At 41.2% G+C, this 20,789-nt stretch overlaps 2 protein-coding genes and 1 pseudogene across 2 annotated transcripts in view; 2 read left to right on the forward strand and 1 right to left on the reverse strand.

Moving 5' to 3' along the window:
• Nucleotides 1-250: 250 nt before the first annotated feature.
• Nucleotides 251-12,506, forward strand: LOC147916546 (uncharacterized). Its single transcript, XM_087433117.1, has 3 exons — nucleotides 251-7,022; nucleotides 8,898-9,011; nucleotides 9,653-12,506. The coding sequence occupies exons 2-3, from the start codon at nucleotides 8,960-8,962 to the stop codon at nucleotides 9,943-9,945; spliced, it is 345 nt and encodes a 114-aa protein (XP_087289243.1). The 5' UTR covers nucleotides 251-7,022; nucleotides 8,898-8,959; the 3' UTR covers nucleotides 9,946-12,506.
• Nucleotides 12,507-12,742: 236 nt separating this feature from the next.
• Nucleotides 12,743-20,789, reverse strand: part of LOC101389158 (L-lactate dehydrogenase C chain) — a 51,374-nt gene continuing 43,327 nt past the window's right edge. The window contains exons 7-8 of the mRNA XM_087433118.1: nucleotides 18,231-18,354; nucleotides 12,743-12,918 (exon numbers count right to left, since the gene is read on the reverse strand). Of these exons, the coding sequence (XP_087289244.1) occupies nucleotides 12,754-12,918; nucleotides 18,231-18,354 (289 nt within the window). The 3' untranslated portion in view covers nucleotides 12,743-12,753. The remainder of the gene's footprint in view (nucleotides 12,919-18,230; nucleotides 18,355-20,789) is intronic.
• LOC147916547 (WW domain-binding protein 2 pseudogene) lies at nucleotides 13,011-13,591 on the forward strand (annotated as a pseudogene).

Below are 20,789 nucleotides of genomic sequence, written 5' to 3' on the forward strand. Positions count from 1 at the left end.
GGACCAGGCAGCCCACTCTATACTTCTCCCAAGAGAAAAATGACCAACTTGGTCTCAGCCATCACTGACAGGTTTATACAGTGTAGATCTTTTCTTAAAAAATTAAAACCCACTTGTAAAAATTATCAGAATAAAAACTAACAAGGTCAAAACAAGGTTTAATTTTGTGTTAAGATTGGAACTAACATTTGGTTATTTTTGTGTATACATACTTTTATTTTTACATTGTGGACGAAGTTATAACTTTTTTATAGCACATAAATGAACATAGGTATATACAGCCAGCCAAAATGAAAGAATTAGCATATACTTGATGAAAAGAATCAGAATTTCTGTAACACAGTAAACATCATACATTCTTTTGGACCCAATGGCAATTATATGTATATATAAGGCCAGTACTGGTACATCACAGGTACCAAAACACCTTCTTTGATGTAGGCACTTAGGAATTGTAAACAAATCAGTATCATCAACATCTGGATGCTAGATAAAAGAGCTGGAGGGCTAAATAGAGGAGTCACCCCTCCCCCTTTCCTTTTTCCAGCTTTTAGGAATTCAAGTTTATTCAAAAGGTTGACATATATAATCCTATGACTACTATCTCTTCTTTGATAATTTCAGAATGGTGGCTTTAAGCAACTTCCCCAGAGAGCTGCTCTGCTTCTTCAAACTAGCCTCCTCTTCAGGGGCCAGCTTTACCTTTAGGAGGTCTGCAATACCATTCTCTCCCGGGACACCAGGCACACTGAGGAATACTTCTTCATGTATTCCAGGGGCCCTGAAAGTAAAGACTTAATTATTCCTTTTTCTTGCTTACTTCCAACAAAGGTCTGCAGTATGAGAAACAACGGTTGCTGGGTGAAGGAGTATTGAACAGATTTTTAGTATGTATTGTGGCAGAAAAATAGACCACCAAGATAGATAACAATTTGAAACAGATGATTAGACATATTTATTGTTCAGATTCATCAGCCATCTCTCCACATAGGCCCCAGCCTCTTGCCACGTCGGCTGGGACCTACCCTCCTTTTCCTATCTCCTTGCCCCCAACCTCTTCCTATCAGGAAACCACTTCAAAATTCCTATTGCTTTATTCTCAATGATTTCATTCCATTTTGCTTTAACGTCTCCCACTCAGACTAGCAGTGGCATCTTACCCTGGCCCCAACTTCTCCCTCTCCGGGAGACTAATGCTAATACTTTTGTGACTAGTGCTTCTGTCCTAGGTCTCTTTATTGGACATAACTGGAACTGTTAGAGAACAACTCAAAATGGAGCAAGACCTACCCACAGTGGTTCCCAGTGTCACTAGATATTTGTAAAGTTAGTTCACTCAGTTAAATAATACAGATGCAAGAAGACTTCTTTTTCTCTAATTGAAGGGAATCAGAAGTACTGTACTAGGCCAGGACAAAGGTCTGCAAAGATAGGTCTCTCCCTCCGCCACCCCACCCCCCCTTTCTGTCTCTCCCTCTTCAGCAGCAGCAAAGAATAGACTTTAGGAAGAGAGGTGCTTCCACAAGGTTAACCTCAAAAGTTAATTGTCCCTCGTAAATGCTCTTTTATCCCTATTTTATGTTACCGTTAAATAATTTTTTGAACATGAACATCCTACCTTACTTATGGAAACCGGATGCACTCTCCTAAGATTCTTCAAAATACTTCCGATTAAATCAGCTACAGGTAGGGCAACACCCCAAGAAGTATATCCTTTCTTTTTAATCATCTCATAGCCACTGTGAAGTTAGAAGAACTTATGAGCATAAGTTTAGAAGAAATACTTGTCATTGAACATCATTTCTGGCAACCACAAAACTGAAATGTTTCCGTCAATAATTTCTCCTAGAAATTTCTTATAGGTTATTTAAGGTAAATAGAGTTATGAGGGTAAGTACAGAGATCCAGAAATTAATATGAAATCAATTTCACTACTAACAGTAAAGACTATAGCAACAGTTTAAAAGAATATATTGTCAGTCAACAAGTGAGTGCCTGCTATGTGGTAGACAGTGAGTTAGGATCAGCAATGAACAAGACAGACTCAGTCCCTGACTGCTTAACAATTTATAATCTGGTGAATAAGATCAGACAAAAATAAAAGTTGAAGTGCTAATGAAAGAAAAGTATGGAAAATTTAACAACATATACTTAAAGGACCTAATCTCATCCCTCTGGCAGAATTCAGGCTCACAGCTAACTTCTAAGGTACTGAAAATGCAAAACTAAAACATTACTTGGCAGCCACTTCTTTGTGAACATTTTCCCACTGCTCAGTATCTTTATCAGTTTCTATATCTGAATTCAGATCCTCAGAGACCCCAGCAGTGTTAACCCCACTCCACACAGGAACTAAGAAAAAGATATCAAAAAAATCCATTTATTACATGGTATTATGTAACAGGATTTTTTTTTAAAAACCTTAGCAAAACTACTGTAATTGCCCTGAGTGGTTTTCAACTAGGAATGTTCAACAGAGCTATCAAAAAATTCAGATGTCTAAGCCCCAGCCCAAATCTGCTACATTAAAATCCCCAGGAATGGGCCCCACATTCTGTTATCTTGGCAGAGATTCTCCAAACAAGAAAGTGAGAGTTTTAAACTTTCAACTATAGATAAGTTTTGACTTTTATCCCTTCAAGTCCTTTTCCAGAGCCAGGGTTCATATTAGATGGATTTCAAGGGTTCTTAGCCAGAAGAAACCAAGGAAGAAAGGACTGCTGTCACCATAGCACCCTCTTCTTCCTTTTCATTTTCTCCCATCAATATGAAGAATTCAAGTTACTTGAATTATAGAAACAATAAACTAGAAATAATAAAAATTTTAAATGGTTACCTATAAAGAGATGGAGGCTGTAGGGAAAAGGGGACAGGGAGAGAAGATAGACTTTGAATATCTCTTGTTCTCTAGATTTGATGTTGGAGCTATGTAAATACTTTACAAAATTATGAGACAAAATTTAAATAGCAGTTCCTCAATATCAAAATTAAAATGAATAAACTTAATCATGTACTCAGTTTTGGCCTACCCACAGAGAAAAACTATAACAAATGACAGTAATTTGACTGAATATCCCAGCCTAGATTTCCGAGCTCCAGACTCATAATCAGCTACCTGTTTGATTATTTCCTCTTGAATGTCTTTTCAGATATCCAAATTTAACGTGTCCCAACTGGAAATCTTGATTTATCTCCCCTAAACCCAACACCCCTTCCTACTTCCCTCACTGACTCCCATCCCCTTAAAAGTATCCCAACTCAGGTAAATGGAACCACCATCCAATCAGTTGCTCAAGGGAAAAATCAAGGAGTCATCTTTGATTCCTCCCTGTCCCTCACTACACATAATCTATCTGCAGTGCTGCACATTTTATCTCCAAAGTATATCTTGAATTTACCCACTCTTGTGCGTGCACCAGTGAGGAGTCTAGTGCAATTCTGGAGAATCAGCCAGTAAACTCTAGTGCTACTTTCACTTCTGCACCCTCAGTAATCTGGAAGACAGCTCAGATATGAAACCCTTTAGAATGTAAACCCTGGAAGTCATATGATTAAGCAAATTATCTTTTCATACACATTAGTATTTAAAGAAATCATGGTACATACACACTTATTTCAACTGCAAAATACACATTACATTAACAAAACAGGAAGAGATTCTGGTTATATTGGTAGTTTAAAATGTAATACTTATTATTTTTTTCTACCAAGTTACTAAACCCACCCACCCCCCAAAAAAATTATTCGCTGAACAGTCAAAATAAAGCTGGCGTGGATTGGAAACAGTAATCAGTTTGCAGTGAGGACTATATTAGATAATATCGGAAATCATTAATTTAAACATGGACACATTTCACTGGACTAAATCAAGGCATGTTTCTCCTTTTATCTGGTGTGCACCTGCTATGACAATCACTACACTGGAGTTTGCAGTGACAAGGCCATCTGGGAATGATTTGAATAGAAAACAGATTATGGGAGAACACACCTGACATTTAAGTCCATGTTTCCTGTGCAGCTCAATCAGCACACTATGTTTACTAAAGCATCGGCTCCCTCAGATCTTCCACTAGGCCCAAAGCATTCTTTTAATTTCAGGAAATTAGTACTAAGTTCTCCTTGTACATTTTTTTTTTTAAAAACCTCCTAACATACCTTTTGTACTTTACAGAGCAGGAGGTCAAAATGTACATTAGTCTGGTAAATGTTTACTTAGAGATAAATGTGTAAAAGACCCTGGAATAGGGCGATCTCGGTTCATTCATTCGTGCAAATAATTATCTCCTGGGTGCCAAGTATAGTAGTTAAGCGCTTAGCCTTTTGAATCAAATAGAACCAGGTTCAAATCCTTAACTCCCTCACTTTTAGTTCGCCTCAGTTCACAGGTGCATCATCTGTGAAACATCACAGAGTTGTGCTGAGGATTAAATAATCTATGTAAAGTGCTTAGCTCAGTGTCTAGCACAAAACGAGCAATCAGTTAATGATAACTGTCATGACAACTACTATGACTGCTGCTCCCAGGAACTCAGTCTGTGCTGTAGAAAACCTGGGAACCAAGAAGAACATGAAGTCTGAACAACCTGTTATGAGAGGACAGAGAAGGGAGCAACCAGCTTTATCTGTAAGAAAGAACTGGGGAAGTCTTCATAAAGAGAAATAAAGATACAAGTTTCTTAGATAGTTATTCATGTAGTATTACAATATTTATAGTATTTAACTGTGACATTAACCTTTGCTAGAAACAGTATTTGGCATTTTCGTGAAAAGGCTGCCATGTTGAAGATCCATTGTCCCCCACCCATCAGTTTGCCTTCATCAGCATCCACAAAGGCAAGTTCATCACTCAAGCCCTAAAAGATGTTAGTCAAAGGCGGGGGGGTTGATTAATTGGAGAAGAAAATTCTTTTTTTTTTTTTTTTTGTGAGGAGATCAGCCCTGTGCTAACATCCGCCAATCCTCCTCTTTTTTTGCTGAGGAAGACGGCCCTGGGCTAACATCTGTGCCCATCTTCCTCCACTTTATATGGGATGCCGCCACAGCATGGCTTGCCAAGCAGTGCGTCGGTGCGCGCCCGGGATCCGAACCAGCGAAGCCCGGGCCGCCGCAGTGGAGTGTGCGCACCCAACCGCTTGCGCCACCGGGCCGGCCCGAAAAGAAAATTCTTATACTGCCTATCTATGTCTACCTTATGAATTATTAGACTCAAAGAAGATATAATAAATCTGTTCAATATTTCACCATGAAATAAAAGTCCAAACTAGAAGAGATACAAGTTACAAACAGGAAAGTTTCAGCTCAGAATTAGGAAAACAAAAATCTCTTCATTTAATGAAGAGAATAGTCTCTGAAGGTAGTGAACACCTCTTCAATTTAGGCTGAGGCTACACAGTGATAAAGCAGGGATTCTGTAAAAGGAATTTCTCACCAGACTATGAGAATAGGAAGTCTTACTCATCTCCACTTATCTGGTGCTTAGCATGTACCTGGCACATAGGAGCTCAGTAAGTGTTCTGAATAAATGGATTAAAATATAAGGCCCCTTCCAGCTCTAAATAGAGTTCTATAATCAGGCATTGTTACCTGCAAAAATGAATCAGTACTATATATTTCTAGCTACTTTATATGTCAGAAAGCAGGGAAAATAACATATTTGTATTTGCAAAAGAAAACACCAGAGGATACACAAGAAACTGATTCAAAGGGCTGCCTACAGTGGATGTTGGGGGAAAGGCTGGATAGAAACTGGATGAAAGTGACTTCTCCATGTATATCTTTTTATATGACTTTTATTTTTTAACCTTGTGAATGTATTACCTTTTGAAAAAAAAGTTTTAAATAACCACATATTCTTTTATCTTTATTATATATTAAAATATTCACTGAAAAATAAAACAATGACTTTGAGCTAGTACTTAGAAATAAACTATCAAAAATCTATAATTTAAGTACATGTCCAACTTATGTTGTTGGATCTTTTTACTTTATTTAATGGAAATTCAAAGCCAAGCACTTTAAACTAGATTATAACTCATTAGCCTAGAAGTCTAAACTGTATCAAAGGAAAAGGTTGTTGCTTAATGAGATGCCCATGCTTTCTGGATATTCTGAATTATTCACAGCGATTGGAGTAGTATGGAGCAGAATTACACAGTACTGATAAAATTATCTTTGAAAGATACTTGTAAAACTGTACTGGAACCCCAGTAGCAATGAGCACACGTAGCACCCAGATCTTGGTTTATAATACCATTCTCCAATAAAAGGAACCAGGGCTCCTTGGAAAAAAGGCTGATTTAGGACTGGAGCAGAAAATATACAAGATGAAGCTGAAACATCTTAGAATGCCAAAAAGTAAGAAAGTGTGCAAAACAAAACAAAAACCCTATGTTGATGTGGTATGTCAAAGGGACACAGTAGCCAACTGAATGAGCTCCCAATGGCCAAAGCTGGAACAATTTGAAAAACAAAATACATAAAGATGTATTGGGTTATAACCCAAAATAAGATCCATGAGTCCATATTGATATTAATAAATGATTAAGTTAATAAATAGGGGGAAAGAGACAAATCTCGCATGCAGAAGAATTCCAAGTAATTTATGACGACACTCCATGCTCAAGGAGAAGGAGCGTAACTCCCTACTCCTTAAGTGTGGGCTGCACATAGGGCCTTCCTTCCAAAGACCACAAGATGGAAGGAGGAACAAAAGGTAACTTTATTGTTTAGAAACCTAACACTACCTCAGCCAGGTGACAGAGGTCAATATCAACCATGATAAATCATGTTGCTAGTGTGTATCTGGAGATGATGTGATGGAAATGGCCCTTTACCTCTGTGTCTTCCTCCCAGAAATCCATAACCCAGTCTAACCGTGAGAAAAACACCAGACAAATTCCAATAGCGAGGCATTCTACAAAGTACCTAACCAGTACACCCAAAACTGCCGAAGTCATCAAAACAAGAAAAGGCTAAGAAACCATCACAATGTAGGCGAGTCTAAGGAGATATGGTGACTACAGGTAATGTGGTCTCCTACATGGGATCCTAGAACAGAAAAGGACATTAGATAAAAACTAAGGAAATCTGAGGGACTTTAGTAAATGATAATGTGTCAGTATTTGTTCATCAGTTGTGACAAATGTACCACACTAAGGTATGATGTTAACTCAATGTGAGGTAAAATAGAACTCTGTACTATCTTTTCAATTTTTCTGTAAATCTAAAACTGTTCTTAAAAAAATGAAGTCTATAAAAAATGTATTCTAACTAACTCAATCTCTCTGGACCTTCTTTCCTTATTTATAAAAATGAAAGTGGATAGAATATCCACTCTCTGTATTAGCTATCCAGTGCTTTCTCCCTTTTAACATGCATTTGGCTTTTTCTTTTTTTTGTGTGTGTGAGGAGCTCAGCCCTGTGCTAACATCTGCCAATCCTCCTCTTTTTGCTGAGAGAGACTTGCCCTGGGCTAACATCCGTGCCCATCTTCCTCCACTTTATATGGGACGCCGCCACAGCATGGCTTGACAAGCAGTGCCTTGGTGCGCGCCTGGGATCCAAACTGGCGAACCCTGGGCCGCCGCAGTGGAACGCACGCACTTAACCGCTTGCACCACTGGGCCGGCCCAACATGCCTTTGGCTTTTAGCAATTCTTCCCTTCAACTGCTAAGTGTCTACTGCACAAGGCCCTGTTCTAGGCTCAGGATACAACACTAAATGAAATAAAGATTCCTGCCCTTGTGGATATCACTTTATAGTAATGAAAGTTTAAGTATTATGGTATAACTCAGTAATTTTCAAAGACATTGCTTTTCTCTACTAGGTTTGTACCATAAATTCTTGCCGATAAATTACTAAACACTTCCTATTGAGATTTCTGTCTTTATCAGCAAGGAGCTTTGAAGATATCGCTGCCTCCTTGAATGAAAGAAGTTGCAGAGTCTAGGGCCAGGAGAGGAGAGATTCAAGTCAGTCTTATTCTGGGGCTTTGCAGGGGGATCGTGCACCATATTTTCTAGGATACACAAACGCTATTGTTTGCAGCATCATAGAATTCAAGCTCTAGGAGCTTGTGGCTATCATCTTTTTTTAGGGATAGAGCTCAATCCCTCCCAGAAAGACCCTTCAAAGCAGAGATGGTAAATAAACCTGTTACTTCAAGGTTTTCTGTATACTTATCTATTCATGAATCTCAGACAGTCTGTGCCTTTTTTTTCCTCTATAAAACAGCTCTAATAATTACTGTTCGGGATTGTATTAGACATTGTATATAAAGCATATTGTTATTGTCATCGTTATTGACGTTGAAAACAAATGTGTTAGTTTTCATGTATGTGTATTCTTCATCAGCAGTGAGGACACTGCTGACAAAGGCATTATAGCTTTTGGGACGAAACAAGTCCCGGAGAATTCACATGACTGCCAGGAGCAGCAGCTGACGGCAACTCATGCTCTTAGTGCCTTAAGGATACTTACGGCATCTAGATATGAAATCCAGGGCCAATCCCTTAAATTCAATAAATCATGCCAGTATTAAAGGCTAAAGAAAGGTAGCTTAAAGAAATTTTATAGTTATTCCATTCATAAAGCAAAGTTTATCATCATTTACTAAAACGTTATGGGTTCAGATCAGGGTAATTTTCTCAGAAAGGGTTCAGAATCTTTTTAGTCCTGTGTCTAGCCATTAAACTGGAAACTAAGTTTATCAGCTACATCAATAAGAACAACTAAACACTATAACCTAACATGAATAAGGAAGGAAGGGAAATAAAGACTAGGTAATGGGAGAGAGATTTTTAAAGGAAAGATTTTGACTATTGTATTTGGTACTAGTGGGACACCTACCACCACTGACAGGTTGTGCACCCTTTTTTTCTGCCACCTATTTCTCCAGTTTTTCATTTATGAGCTGAGTTTCCCAGTCAAGCAAAGGGTACGGTACCTCAGACTCACCACATGCGGGACAGTGAAATGTCAACATGCCTTCACACAGAGACGCCTCTAACAGGTATGACACCATAAACACTAGAAAAAGCAGCGCCCTCTGAGTGAACAATGAGAAACGGGCACCTGTTCCTCGGGGTTAGGCCAGCAGGGGCTGGATACTGCCCCCACTCACCCCTTGAACTGGACCACATGCGGTGGCGAGGAAAACTCGGTTAACCCGATGGCACAGAGCACAAACCTTACTTTTAATAGGATGCTGACTGCACAGGCCAATGGATCCGGTTCCTATAATGGAGATCTTACTCTGAGGAATGGCCTCCTTTTAAGTGAAATTCTTCAATTCACCCTTCACGGTCGCCATCTTGGAAACCTAGGGCGGGGAGGAAAAACTGCCAAGCCACTTCCGGATCTCGAATTGGTCTTGGGGGGGGCGCATAGAGAGACCTCCTGGGCCCCAGGGCGACGGAGGTGCTGCACACACGACAGGGATGGCAAGGATGACCGGCAGAGAAGCTGGTAGTTTCTGGCCAGCAGCCCGGCATCCAGAAGGCAAACCAAGGGGAGGCGGAGGAGGGTGGTACAGTTAAGAGGGGCGAAGACGGAGTGCAGGAAGGAAAAGGGGCTGCTCCACAAAAATGAGGCTACAGCCAGGACGGCTCTTCTCCCCTCCCCATGCCCGTGCTCTCCCTCTGTCACCCCCAGCTCTCAGCTCCAGGACAGGACCCAGGGTCCGCGAGCCCAGGGCCTACAGGCCCAGGGCCGAGGACGGCCAGGCGCGCGGTACTCCCGGCCACACGCACGCGAGTGAAGGGCCAGCCGCCCCTGAGCGGGATGCTGCTGCGTGGAGGGGACACAGAGCCATCCCCGGGCCAAAGAAATTCGCGCCCGCGGCGCCCACTCTCCAGCTGGTCCGCGGGACTCCCGCAGCCCAGCTCATAGCCGCTCATCACGAGGCAGCGGAAGAGACCCGACGAAAGCGGCAGCAGAGCCGGTAGAGGCTCCCAAGAGCAAAACCATCGACTCCCGAGGCTGCGCAGGCCGCGCCCACCTCGAGCGGGCCTCCGCGCAGCGCGAGGCCAGGAGGGGGCTCCGAGGCACTGCGCCTGCGCCTGCTGCGCGCCACCTGCGCGCCCGCGGGGAGACGTTTCTGTAACCGCCCGGCTTCGGAGGGCGCCTGGGGCCCGGACCGCACGAAGCGCAGCAGGCACGATGAACTAGACGGCCTCGGCTGTCCGCCGCATACTGCTTGCCCAGCAGCCATCCACCGAGAGCCCAAGGAAATTTATTCCAACCAAACCTTGTCTGGTGTATCCAATAAGGGCTTTTTCACTCTTGACTGAGAATTTTTCACCAGGGCTGTAGGAGAAAGGAAGCTCAGGGCTACTTTTTACCACCCACAAATGTGAGCTTAAGTTGAAAAGATAAAAAATTTAAAACCCTCTGTGCAAAGGAGATTTTTATTATTATTATTTGTGAGGCGATCAGCCCTGTGCTAACATCTGCCAATCCTCCTCTTTTTTTGCTGAGGAAGACTGGCCCTGGGCTAACATCCGTGCCCATCTTCCTCCACTTTATGTGGGACACCGCCACAGCATGGCCTGACAAGTGGTGCGGTGCACGCCCTGGATCTGAACTGGCAAACCCTGGGCCGCGCACCTGAGCGCACGCACTTAACCGCTTGCGCCACCTGGCCGGCCTGGGGAGATTTTTAAATAAGATATGAAACCCTAAGAATTTGATCAGTGCAGTGCTAACTGATAACCATCTCTACAAGTGGAATGGAAAGCTCAACTCATTTATAAAGTTGTTAAATGCAGAATCCAAAATTCCCCTCTCACCCTTTAGTCTCAGATAAAGCAAGGTTTCTACTTCTCTTCTCCCACCACGTTCTGCCTAATTAACTGTTTTCTCATTTGTGAATCATAATACATAATATGCACTGACAAATTTTTAATTTTTTTTAATTTTTTTTTTTTCCCCCCAAAGCCCCAGTACACAGATGTCTGTCATAGCTGCACATCCTTCTAGTTGCTGTATGTGGGACGCGGCCTCAGCATGGCTGGAGGAGTGGTGCCTCGGTGCGCACCCGGGATCCGAACCCGGGATCCGAACCCCGGGCCGCCGGCAGCGGAGCGCACGCACTTAACCGCTAAGACACGGGGCCGGCCCCAAATTTTTAAATAAAATGTAGAGCAGTGTTTCTTAAACTTTTTTTCATTCTCTCTCCCTCAAGAGCCTTTTTAGACATTTTCCCCTAATCATTCAGCTCCCCCCCTCCATCGTGAAATTAAATACTAAGGAATACGATTTTGTCTAGTAGAGCTGAGCTTTGGAGAGCCAAACCCTTGCAATATCTAAGATTTTTTTCACCCCATCCAAGAACCAATTTTCACTCTGTTGGAGGCGATATTGCCCCCGTTGAGAATACATGATGTAGAGCAGTTTTACTCTTAGAATATTCCCTGGAGAAACTATATTTTGTAGCTTTTCAATCTCTGCAAGGTTCCTAAAATGAAGTTTTAATTTGATGTACAAAGAGGGGCTTTTTTAAAAGAGGCAAAATCCACAGAAAACTCCTCTCTTACCCCGTGCTAACTAAACTCTCACTCATGACCATACTGTGTGCATTCAAGGGAAGAGTTGAAAAAAAGGGAAAAAGAACAAAATAATGGGCAACTAACCATGTTCAGTAGTAGATGACTACAATGAAAGCTATTAAGATGGCAAGAATAACAGAAGGTAAACAGCGACTCTGACCAAATGGGTGGGCCTCCACTAGAGCCATGTAAGTCCTCAGGGCCTGCATATCTGCCTTCTAATTTTTCCCACTGGTCCTGTCCTAGTCTAATTTATAAATTACCTTGGTCCTGATTTCTTAGTTTTTGTTTCTGTATATTTCCTATATGTGCCTTAAATTCTTTGTGGAATCAAGGAAATATTATATATATTTAATATGTTATATATATTTATTTATATATATATAAATCAGAAGAAGCACATGCATTCCTACCTTGGACACCAAGAGGGAAGTACCAATTGACTGTTATCAAGCATTCATCAATAATCACTTAGTTAGCTGAGGTCCCCTAAATATTCTCTGTGAGGTACTGGAGGACAGCAATCGTGTCATACTGGCCTCATAACCATAACACAGCAAGTATAGTAGTAGTTTGCTGAACGACTGACCTAGAGGATGGTCTAAGCTCCCTGTGTGGTGTTTCAACAGAGACATCAAATCAACTATTTCCGTTTAGATGAATTAGTATAATACTTGCAAGGTTGAAGATATTTCATCTAATTTTTTTATACCATAAAGTTACATGTTTATTTTCCTTCTGATATATATGGTCTTAAAAATAACTACTTAGTAAAGAGTATACACAGACACATGAAGCATGTGAAGCAATATAAAGTGAATATGCTGGTGCCCTAATGGAAGAAAGCACAAGATGAAATTTCAATACTAGAAAAAGTGCTTGTTGTTTTGTGAGAATTATAAGTTCTATATTATAATAGATTATTATACATATTCTATTGAACCTGAAGGCAACTCTTACATATATGGCATACCTCAGAAGTATAACTTACATCTGTACAGGTTGGATATCATTAGAACAGAGTTATAAGAGAGTCATAAAGAGAAGAAATCTCTTTACCATTTCCTTTTCTAGCCTTGAGAGACTGGAGTTATGTCATAGGTCTCCAATGTTTATTTTTTACAGATCAGATGAAAATACTTTTAAAATGTAAAATATACAGTCTGTAATCTTCTGTTCTATAAAACAGTAGAACATTAAAAGGGTTTAAAATATCAGGTCTTTTTGGACATTCCAAAGTGTGTTTGCACTCTTCTTGAAAAGGGCCTCCTCCTCAGAATTCAAGTTAACTTTCACAACATCTGAGACACCATTTCGCCCCAAGATACAAGGGATACTGAGAAATATTTCTTCTTTTATTCCATATAAGCCCTAAAAGGCAAAATTAGATTATTATTCAGCAATCTGATATGGAAAAGCAGCTATGCCAGAGAGCTTCAGAATAAGAGTATACCAGAAAGAATCACTCAGAGGGCAGTGGGGTGATTGTCAACAATACCAAGAGCATCCTAATGTCCTATGACCATGTGGAACTTGTGTTCAATGACATGAGAACATGCCAGAGGCCTTCAGAGGGACCAAGAAAGGCAGTGTCTGCCCCTTACCAGGTCATCTTTCTGTCCATGGGGAAGGATGCCATGCAGTCCTTCAGGGTGCCATTTTATCTGATGAAGGACTATTAAATCAAGCAGCCTGTGTTCGGTGTAAACTACATCAAGAGAACAGTGAAGGCTGAAGTAGGAAGTGGCTGGGAAGGCTCTGCTTCATATAAGTAGACCTCTATCCACCGCCCCCACCTGACTTCTATCCAGGACCTCCCATGATGGACATGGCCATGGAATAGGTGCAGCCATGGCCACTGCCCCATCCTGGGCCCATGGATCCTCCAGTCAGCAGCCCTGATGTTTCCTCCACTCCTGCTGCTGAAGGCAAGGCAGCTGACAAAGCCTGTTACAACCTGGGCAACCTACACAATGCCTACATGCCCACAAACCAGCCTCTGCCTCCTCCCTACTACCCCCTGGAAGATAAGAAGACCCAGTAGACCCCTCACACCTTCTTGCCTCCCACTACCCATTGCTCCTTCCTACCCTGCCCCTTGGGGTTGAGTCTAGGTTTGGAGGAGGCGATGGGAAGGTCTTGGTTTTCCTCCAGGTCTGATTATGAACAGTTACCAGGAACTAGCACTGAGGGAAAGGAGAGGCCCTTTGACTCTGGAGTGGTGCCTCCCCACTTCCCACAATAGCTCAGAGCCCACAGGCGCTACTCAGCCCAGCCTCCCTCTCACCAGCTCTGGGGCTCTCCTCAGGAACTCAGGGGGCACCCCTTGTTCATGTTTCGCTCTAGTCGCCCGCAGAGGGACTCTCTGGCCACCTCCCCCACTGCAGTCCACTCACTCGTTTTGGAAGCCGCTTTATACTCAACTTCATGACCTCCATGAGACCGGCCACAGGTCTTCCTCTGAGGGTCCCCTGCCAGGCCGCACTCACATTCACTCCACTCTGGTCTGTGCCTCGCTGTGAAAGGCCACTGTCCTACCAGACCGTCAGCCCAAATTCCACTCCCAGCCAGGCTCCAGCTCCACTTACACTTGCCTTCCCTTCCCTTTCCTGTCCTTGGTCAGTCTGTTGCCACCTCTGTGTAACTTTTGGAGCTTTAACATGAGCTGCCAGGGGTTGGGTGGCATCAGGAACAAAGCCACTGTGGCTGGGGAAGAAGCCCCTCTGATTCCCTGCTAATGTCTTGGGAATTTGTTTCCCTCTACTTTCTCTGTCTCTCTTCCTTCTAGAAGGCGCTTCTCGGACTAGAACTGGAGAATGCACGTCCATCCCATCCTGCCATTTCGGGGCTGCTGGGCAGGCTGGAAACAAAGGCCCTGACCCCCAGGGCCTGGCCTGGCCCTATGTGTTGACCTTGACCTGTTGCCACCTTCTCAGCCTACCCTCTTCCCTTTAAGCTTCATGCCTGGTTGGCAATATGACACCTGAATGCACTAAAATTTGGTCTCGTTTTCTCCTGGACTGGCCATGAAGTGAGGAAATGGTTATTTAAATATAATTCTCTATCTATTTGACAAAAAGATCCAATTAATATATTAATGTGAAATAAACTCTGCACTTTTATTTATTTGCTGAAAATGTGAAGTAATAAAAATGAAGTAACTGGGAAAAAAAGAATAAGAGTATACAAATGATTCTGTTTTTAATGTCAAACATTTAAGAATTTCCTATAAAATATAATTTGTCCATTGATGAGTAAAGGCTATGAAATCCCCCTATTACTCAAGCTCTTCTCAGAGCACTCATTTGACACCTCCCTGACTCGTCCTCAGGAGCCCTCTAGGGGTAACTGCTTATTCTCCCACAACCCCTGTGCATCCTCAAAAGAGGAAGGATGTGTGGTATCCACTGTGTTCTTCTTGTGGTCTCTTCCAAATTATTAACCCCCTGCTCTCTTAAAAACAAAAAATACTCCCCCCCTCTTTTTTTGAGGCTCATAATATTCATCTCTTCTTCCCTTTCTAATGACCATCTATTAACCTCTTGGTTATTCCAGCTCATTCATAAAAGACTTTGACACCTGGCTTACAATCTTCCCTCTCCATCCCAATTTCTGACATTATCTTGCGTGACTTCATTGTCCTTGTGGATAAATCAACCAATTCCCTTTCTTTCTAGTTTCTTGACTTCCTTAGGTCAGGGGGCCTTCTCCCACCTCAAATATCCTACCCTGGACCTTTGTTATGGGTTCCTCCATATCCAACTTAGATTCCATGATTCATCATTCTGTAACACTTTTGCCACACTCTAAGACCTCTTGCCTATTTCAATTTTCAGTTTTTATAAATATTTCTTATATTCTTTATCACTCATTTTCATTATATAATTTATTCACTTGTATGTAGATTACATTTAAGGGCAAAGGTCTTGAATTTGTCTGTGACCTTTCAGCAAGTCAAACTCATTTTTAACATGTGGACAAGCCAAAGCTACATCTCTCTCTCTCTCCCTTCCTTTCACACCCTGCAAGTAAAACTCAAACCCAGATGAATTCAGCTCTCTGCTTTCTCCAGACCTGTGCTCAGATCCCTAGAGAAAACTACAGAACAAAGTTGATCGTTGACTTATGTTACAAATTAATGCTTAACAACCTCAACTAAGCATCAACCTGGCAGTAATTTTGCCTTTTTTTGGTCAAGTTCTATTTTTCACTGTCTACAAAGATGATTTCAAATCTTTTCAAACATCTGACTTTTCTATACCTCCCCTGACTCTCAGTAGATGATTTTGTCTCCTTTCACTAATGCTTCCAATGCCAAACTTACAAATCTACATAATTCACTACCTATCCAGTCTTCTTTATCTCCTATTACAACAGAGAGCTGTCCCTCCTCCTTTCTAGGGCTAATACCTTCACCCATACTCTGGTGAAGGCTCTTCACCCCCTCTGCTTATTACTTCTATCTTCAATATCTTCTTTAGCATCAGCATCTTATCTTTAAAACAAAACAAAACAAACTTGCCTTGCCCGGGATTTTCGTCTCCATTTACTGCTCTCTCTCCTTACCTTCACAGCCACATACCTCAAAAGAGCTGTTTACACTTGTCTTCATTTCCTCAGTCTACTTCAGAGGTTCTCAGCTGGAGGTGATTTGGCCTCCCAAGGGACATTTGGCAACATCTGGAGACATTCTTGATTGTCAAAACTAGCGGAAGGGGGCATGCTTTTGGCATCTAATGGGTAGAGGCCAGTGATGTTGCCAACGTCCCAGAATGCACAGGACAGCTCCCAACAATGAAGAATTATCCAGCCCAAAAGTCAATAGTGCCAAGGTTAAGAAAATCCTGTACTCCAATCAGGCTTTCATTCCTATTCATTAAACAGCTCCTGCTAAGGTTATCAATGACTTCTGTCACTTTATCCTCCTAGCATTTTTAATCCTCATTTTATATGATTTCACAACATCAACAAAAGAAAACCAATCCTTTCATCTTTAAAGTATCCTCCTTTCTCTTGCTTACCATGATTTCACATTCTCTTGGTTTTTCTATTAACTCTGTGGCTGCCACTTATTAGTCACCTTTGTGGACTCACACTATAAACTCAACTTTTATTATTGGAATTCCTCAAGACTCAATCTCAATCCATCTTCTCACTTTATACACTCTCCTTAGGCAAGCCCATTAAAATTTACGGCTTCAGTTACCATGTGTAAGGGATATGTTGTCTTTGCCTGTCCAACATCTCTTCCTTTGTTTTCATTGACAGAACCTCTCTTTTCCTTTTGCAAACTGTCTCTCCCCAAACTGAAAAGTATCACAGAGTGGAAATGTGATCCCAGAAAGGCCAATTATCTAGAAAGTAATATGGAGAAAGGGAGAGGCAGGGTCCTGATATTATAGCTGCAAGCCTGCAGCTGCTGGAAGCCATCTTTGTCACCCCATGGAAAAAGTCCTCACAAGATTGAAGCCAATGGAGGGAAAAGATGAGCCGAGATAATGGAAAGAAAAGATAGCTCTGATGACATAGTTTGAGCACCTGGATCAGGCCTCCTTGTCATTTCAGTTACAGAGCCAAGATATTTTCTTTTTTGCTTCAGCTAGTTTGAGTTGGCTTCTGTGGCTTTCGACCAGAATCGTCCTAATACACTGTTATATGCTGATGATGCTCACAATCATAACTCCAACCCAAAACTCTTTTATGAATGCCAGAAGCTTGTACCCAACTGCCTATTTCCTATCAGATATTGCAAAGACATCTCAAATTCAATTTGTCCATAACTGCAAACATGGTTCTCTTTGAATATGCCCTTCCTCAGTGGATTATACCACCATCTACCTAACCATGAAAAAAAGAAACCTAAGAATGATCTCTCTCCCTCATTTCCCACTTCATTCCATTACCAAGTTCTATGAATTTTACCTTCTACAAACAGTATATCTCGAACTTGTCCCCTTCTCTCACCTCTACTACTACCCTCCTCTCCATTCTGAGCTACTGCACAGCCTCTTAACAAGCTTACTCACATCTACTCTTGTCCCCTTCAGATCTCTTCCCTCCATTACAGCCACAGGAATCTTCTTCACATAAAAAGCTGCAAGTCTCTCGCTTGAACTCTTTTGGTGGCTTTCCACAGCTCTTACGGTAAGGACCCAAACCCTTTACAAGGCTTTCGGGAGCCTGACCTGCTTACTGCTCCAGCCTCACCATGCACTTCCCTGTGCCCTCTGCATTTCAACAACTGACCCTTTTTTCAGATCCTCAAGTGCCCTCTACTTATATCTACCTCAGATCCTATACACATGTGTTCCCTCTGCTTGGAATATTAGTCCAGCTTTCCAAAATAATTCCTACTCGTTATTTGGATTAGGTCGCATTTTACCTCCTTAGGAAGTCTTCCCTAACCACCTCCCGCACCCCCTCCCCAGGGTAGTTAGATTCTCTTCTTGTATAGTCTTAGCACTTGATAGTTTGTCATAGCACTTGCCACAATTTGTTATTATGTATTTACTTTTGTAATTGTTCTATTAAGTCCATTTCCTTCATTAAATTCTGTGGGGTCAGGGCCCTGTCTTTTTTGTTCACCATGATATCCTCAACATCTTATATAAGGCCTGGCACATAGTAAGGACTCAAGAAATATTAAAGGAAAGATGACAGATGAAGATTCAATTTAAGCCTACCTTAACCATAGTGGAAACTGGATGCACTCTCCTAAGATTTTTCAAAATTGATCCTACCAGATCTGTCACAGACAGTCCAATAGCCCAAGAGGTATACCCCTTCAGCTTGATAATCTCATAGGCACTACAGTTGTAAAAAGTTAGAAAATCAAATTCATGAGAAGTCAACTTAGAGAAAACATAATATTTTTCAAGCATCCATTTGGAAGCAACCTACATTTCAATGTCACTCTATTAAAATTTTCTGAGATTTCTTTTAGAAATTATTTATGAATAGGCAATAAAAATTTCTATACTATTCTCATATACTTCATTATTCACTTTAAATAATAATTAATTCACCCTTCTTTTATCATAAAGGCAGAATACCAGGGCATATGTGTCACTCGAGATGAAAAGAGTTTTAAATTTTCTGTATTGTTGCTTAAATATCCAAACATAGAATCTGATCACCTTGAAAGTTAGTATATACATCTCACTGACCACTTAAAGTTGTTACTAGGGTGCCAATGTAACTATATATAATTATAAGCCATGTGTACATATTTTTCCTAAGAATATATCATTAAATTAACAATATATGGAAATATGGGAAAATGTTCATGAAACATTTTCAAAGGAAAATAGCACAGTCCTAAACATTATGCAATTTCTTATCTCAGGCTTATAAAAAACATAACACATTTTTATAGTAACTTTAGAATTATATCAATCCACCAAGTTATTAATAGTGTTTATTTCTGAGTGACAGGCGTACAGGCGATATTATCTTCTTTATATGCTTTTCTGAATTTTCTTATTTTCTACAATAAATATGTATTATATTTTTGCATTGGCACCAACAGTGGTCTCAGGTTTGGGCTGACAGTCAAACTCAAAGGAGTAAGAGGTTTTAACTTAACAGTGAGTTTATTTAGTTTTGAGAGAAGGAGCCAGGACAGGAAACAGAATGTACAGCATCATTATTCATATCAGGTAGTCTTGCAACCACCTAGGCAAAATTTCAAGGCCCAAGGACTGCACATCACACACTTGGTTGCAAAAGATAAGACTGATGTGTAAATGGACCACCTCAGCACAAGGAAGCTGGGCCTGGACTGTACTTGTGGTGTCCTATGATTTGACTGTCAATCCAAAACCAGGGGCATTAGAGGCCATGCAGATTGTGTCAAAATTAGGATTAACTTTCAGACTCTCAATTTAATATGACCAAGACTCTGTGGGGTAAGTAAAAGGAAAGGGAGGAAGGTTTTGCCTAGCGATTGATTGATTGATGGTGTATGAGTTGAAGAAAGTTTTGCTGTTGATAACTGAGGACGAATCTTACCAGTGGAATCTGGTTGACAGATTGATCCTCTCAGGAATTCACAAGATGGCTTGTGAAAGACAAAAGTGTTGAGAAGAAAAATGGCTGAAAACATAATCTTTTAGTTGGTGTTAACCGTCCTACTGAAAATAAAACTGCTGGTGTAAAAGGAAGGGTAAAGGGAGCAAACAGGACAAGCAGTTTTAAGGATGGTATTTTAAGACAAAAACTGATCCATATTGTAAACTAAATGCTCTGTTGGGAACCTGGAAGGACATCCTATTAAATCATTGACGTCACTCCTCTGCATTGTTGGTTAGGCACTGGAAAATCAGAGGCTACAATATAAAAGAGTTGAGTTATTTTTAGATAAATACTAGCAGTATCCTGAGGATTCTTTATTATAGATCCTCTGCTGTATGACCAAGGGGCAAATAAATTAATGTTGGACACTGCACTGTTGAGAGGACTAACTGGAATGAGCACTGATCTGTAATGTGTTGCAGTATTTGGTATTCAAATCACACAGGACTTCAGTGGGAAATGTGATCTTAATCATTACTCACTTAGAGTAACAGTGTTTCAAACTGAAAAGGAACTAACATTCCCTATGGTACAATTAATAGGGATTGGGCAGACAAAAGACTAACACTGTGACATCACTACAAGACGTAGATGGGCTGCTCTGTGACACCTGGAAACCAGTAGTGGCTAAAATACGTTCCTTTGTGGCTGAGTTATGGTTGTGCCTCCAGATTAGGGAGATCCCTAAATTTACTGGGAAATGGTCTCTAATGGCCCCTGTAACCGGAAATATATGGTATATGGATAAGGGACATTTTTGTTGAGAAGGATAGGAAATGATATTGTAATATTAACGCATGTTTTGTTTGCTAGGTACTAATTTAATTTCTCATCCAAAGCTATTTGGTGCAACAAAGGGTTTATAGGCTCCCTTTAGGAAATTTAAAAAAATGAAACACACTAATAACTATTACCAAAGTGAAAGGCTAGTTTGGGAAATTGACCTCAAACTTCCAATTGATGTGATCCATATGGAAACAGTTTGGCCAGAGAGGAAATAAATTTGCTTTAGAAATATTGAACAGGGGGCCCGCCCCATGGCTTAGCGGTTAAGTGCGCGTGCTCCGCTACTGGTGGCCTGGGTTCGGATCCCGGGCGCGCACCGACGCACCGCTTCTCCAGCCATGCTGAGGCCGCGTCCCACATACAGCAACTAGAAGGATGTGCAA

Source organism: Ceratotherium simum, chromosome 7 (assembly GCF_057802395.1).
Source record: "Ceratotherium simum simum isolate JZ-2026a chromosome 7, ASM5780239v1, whole genome shotgun sequence".
In the NCBI taxonomy this organism is placed as follows: Eukaryota; Metazoa; Chordata; class Mammalia; order Perissodactyla; family Rhinocerotidae; genus Ceratotherium; species Ceratotherium simum.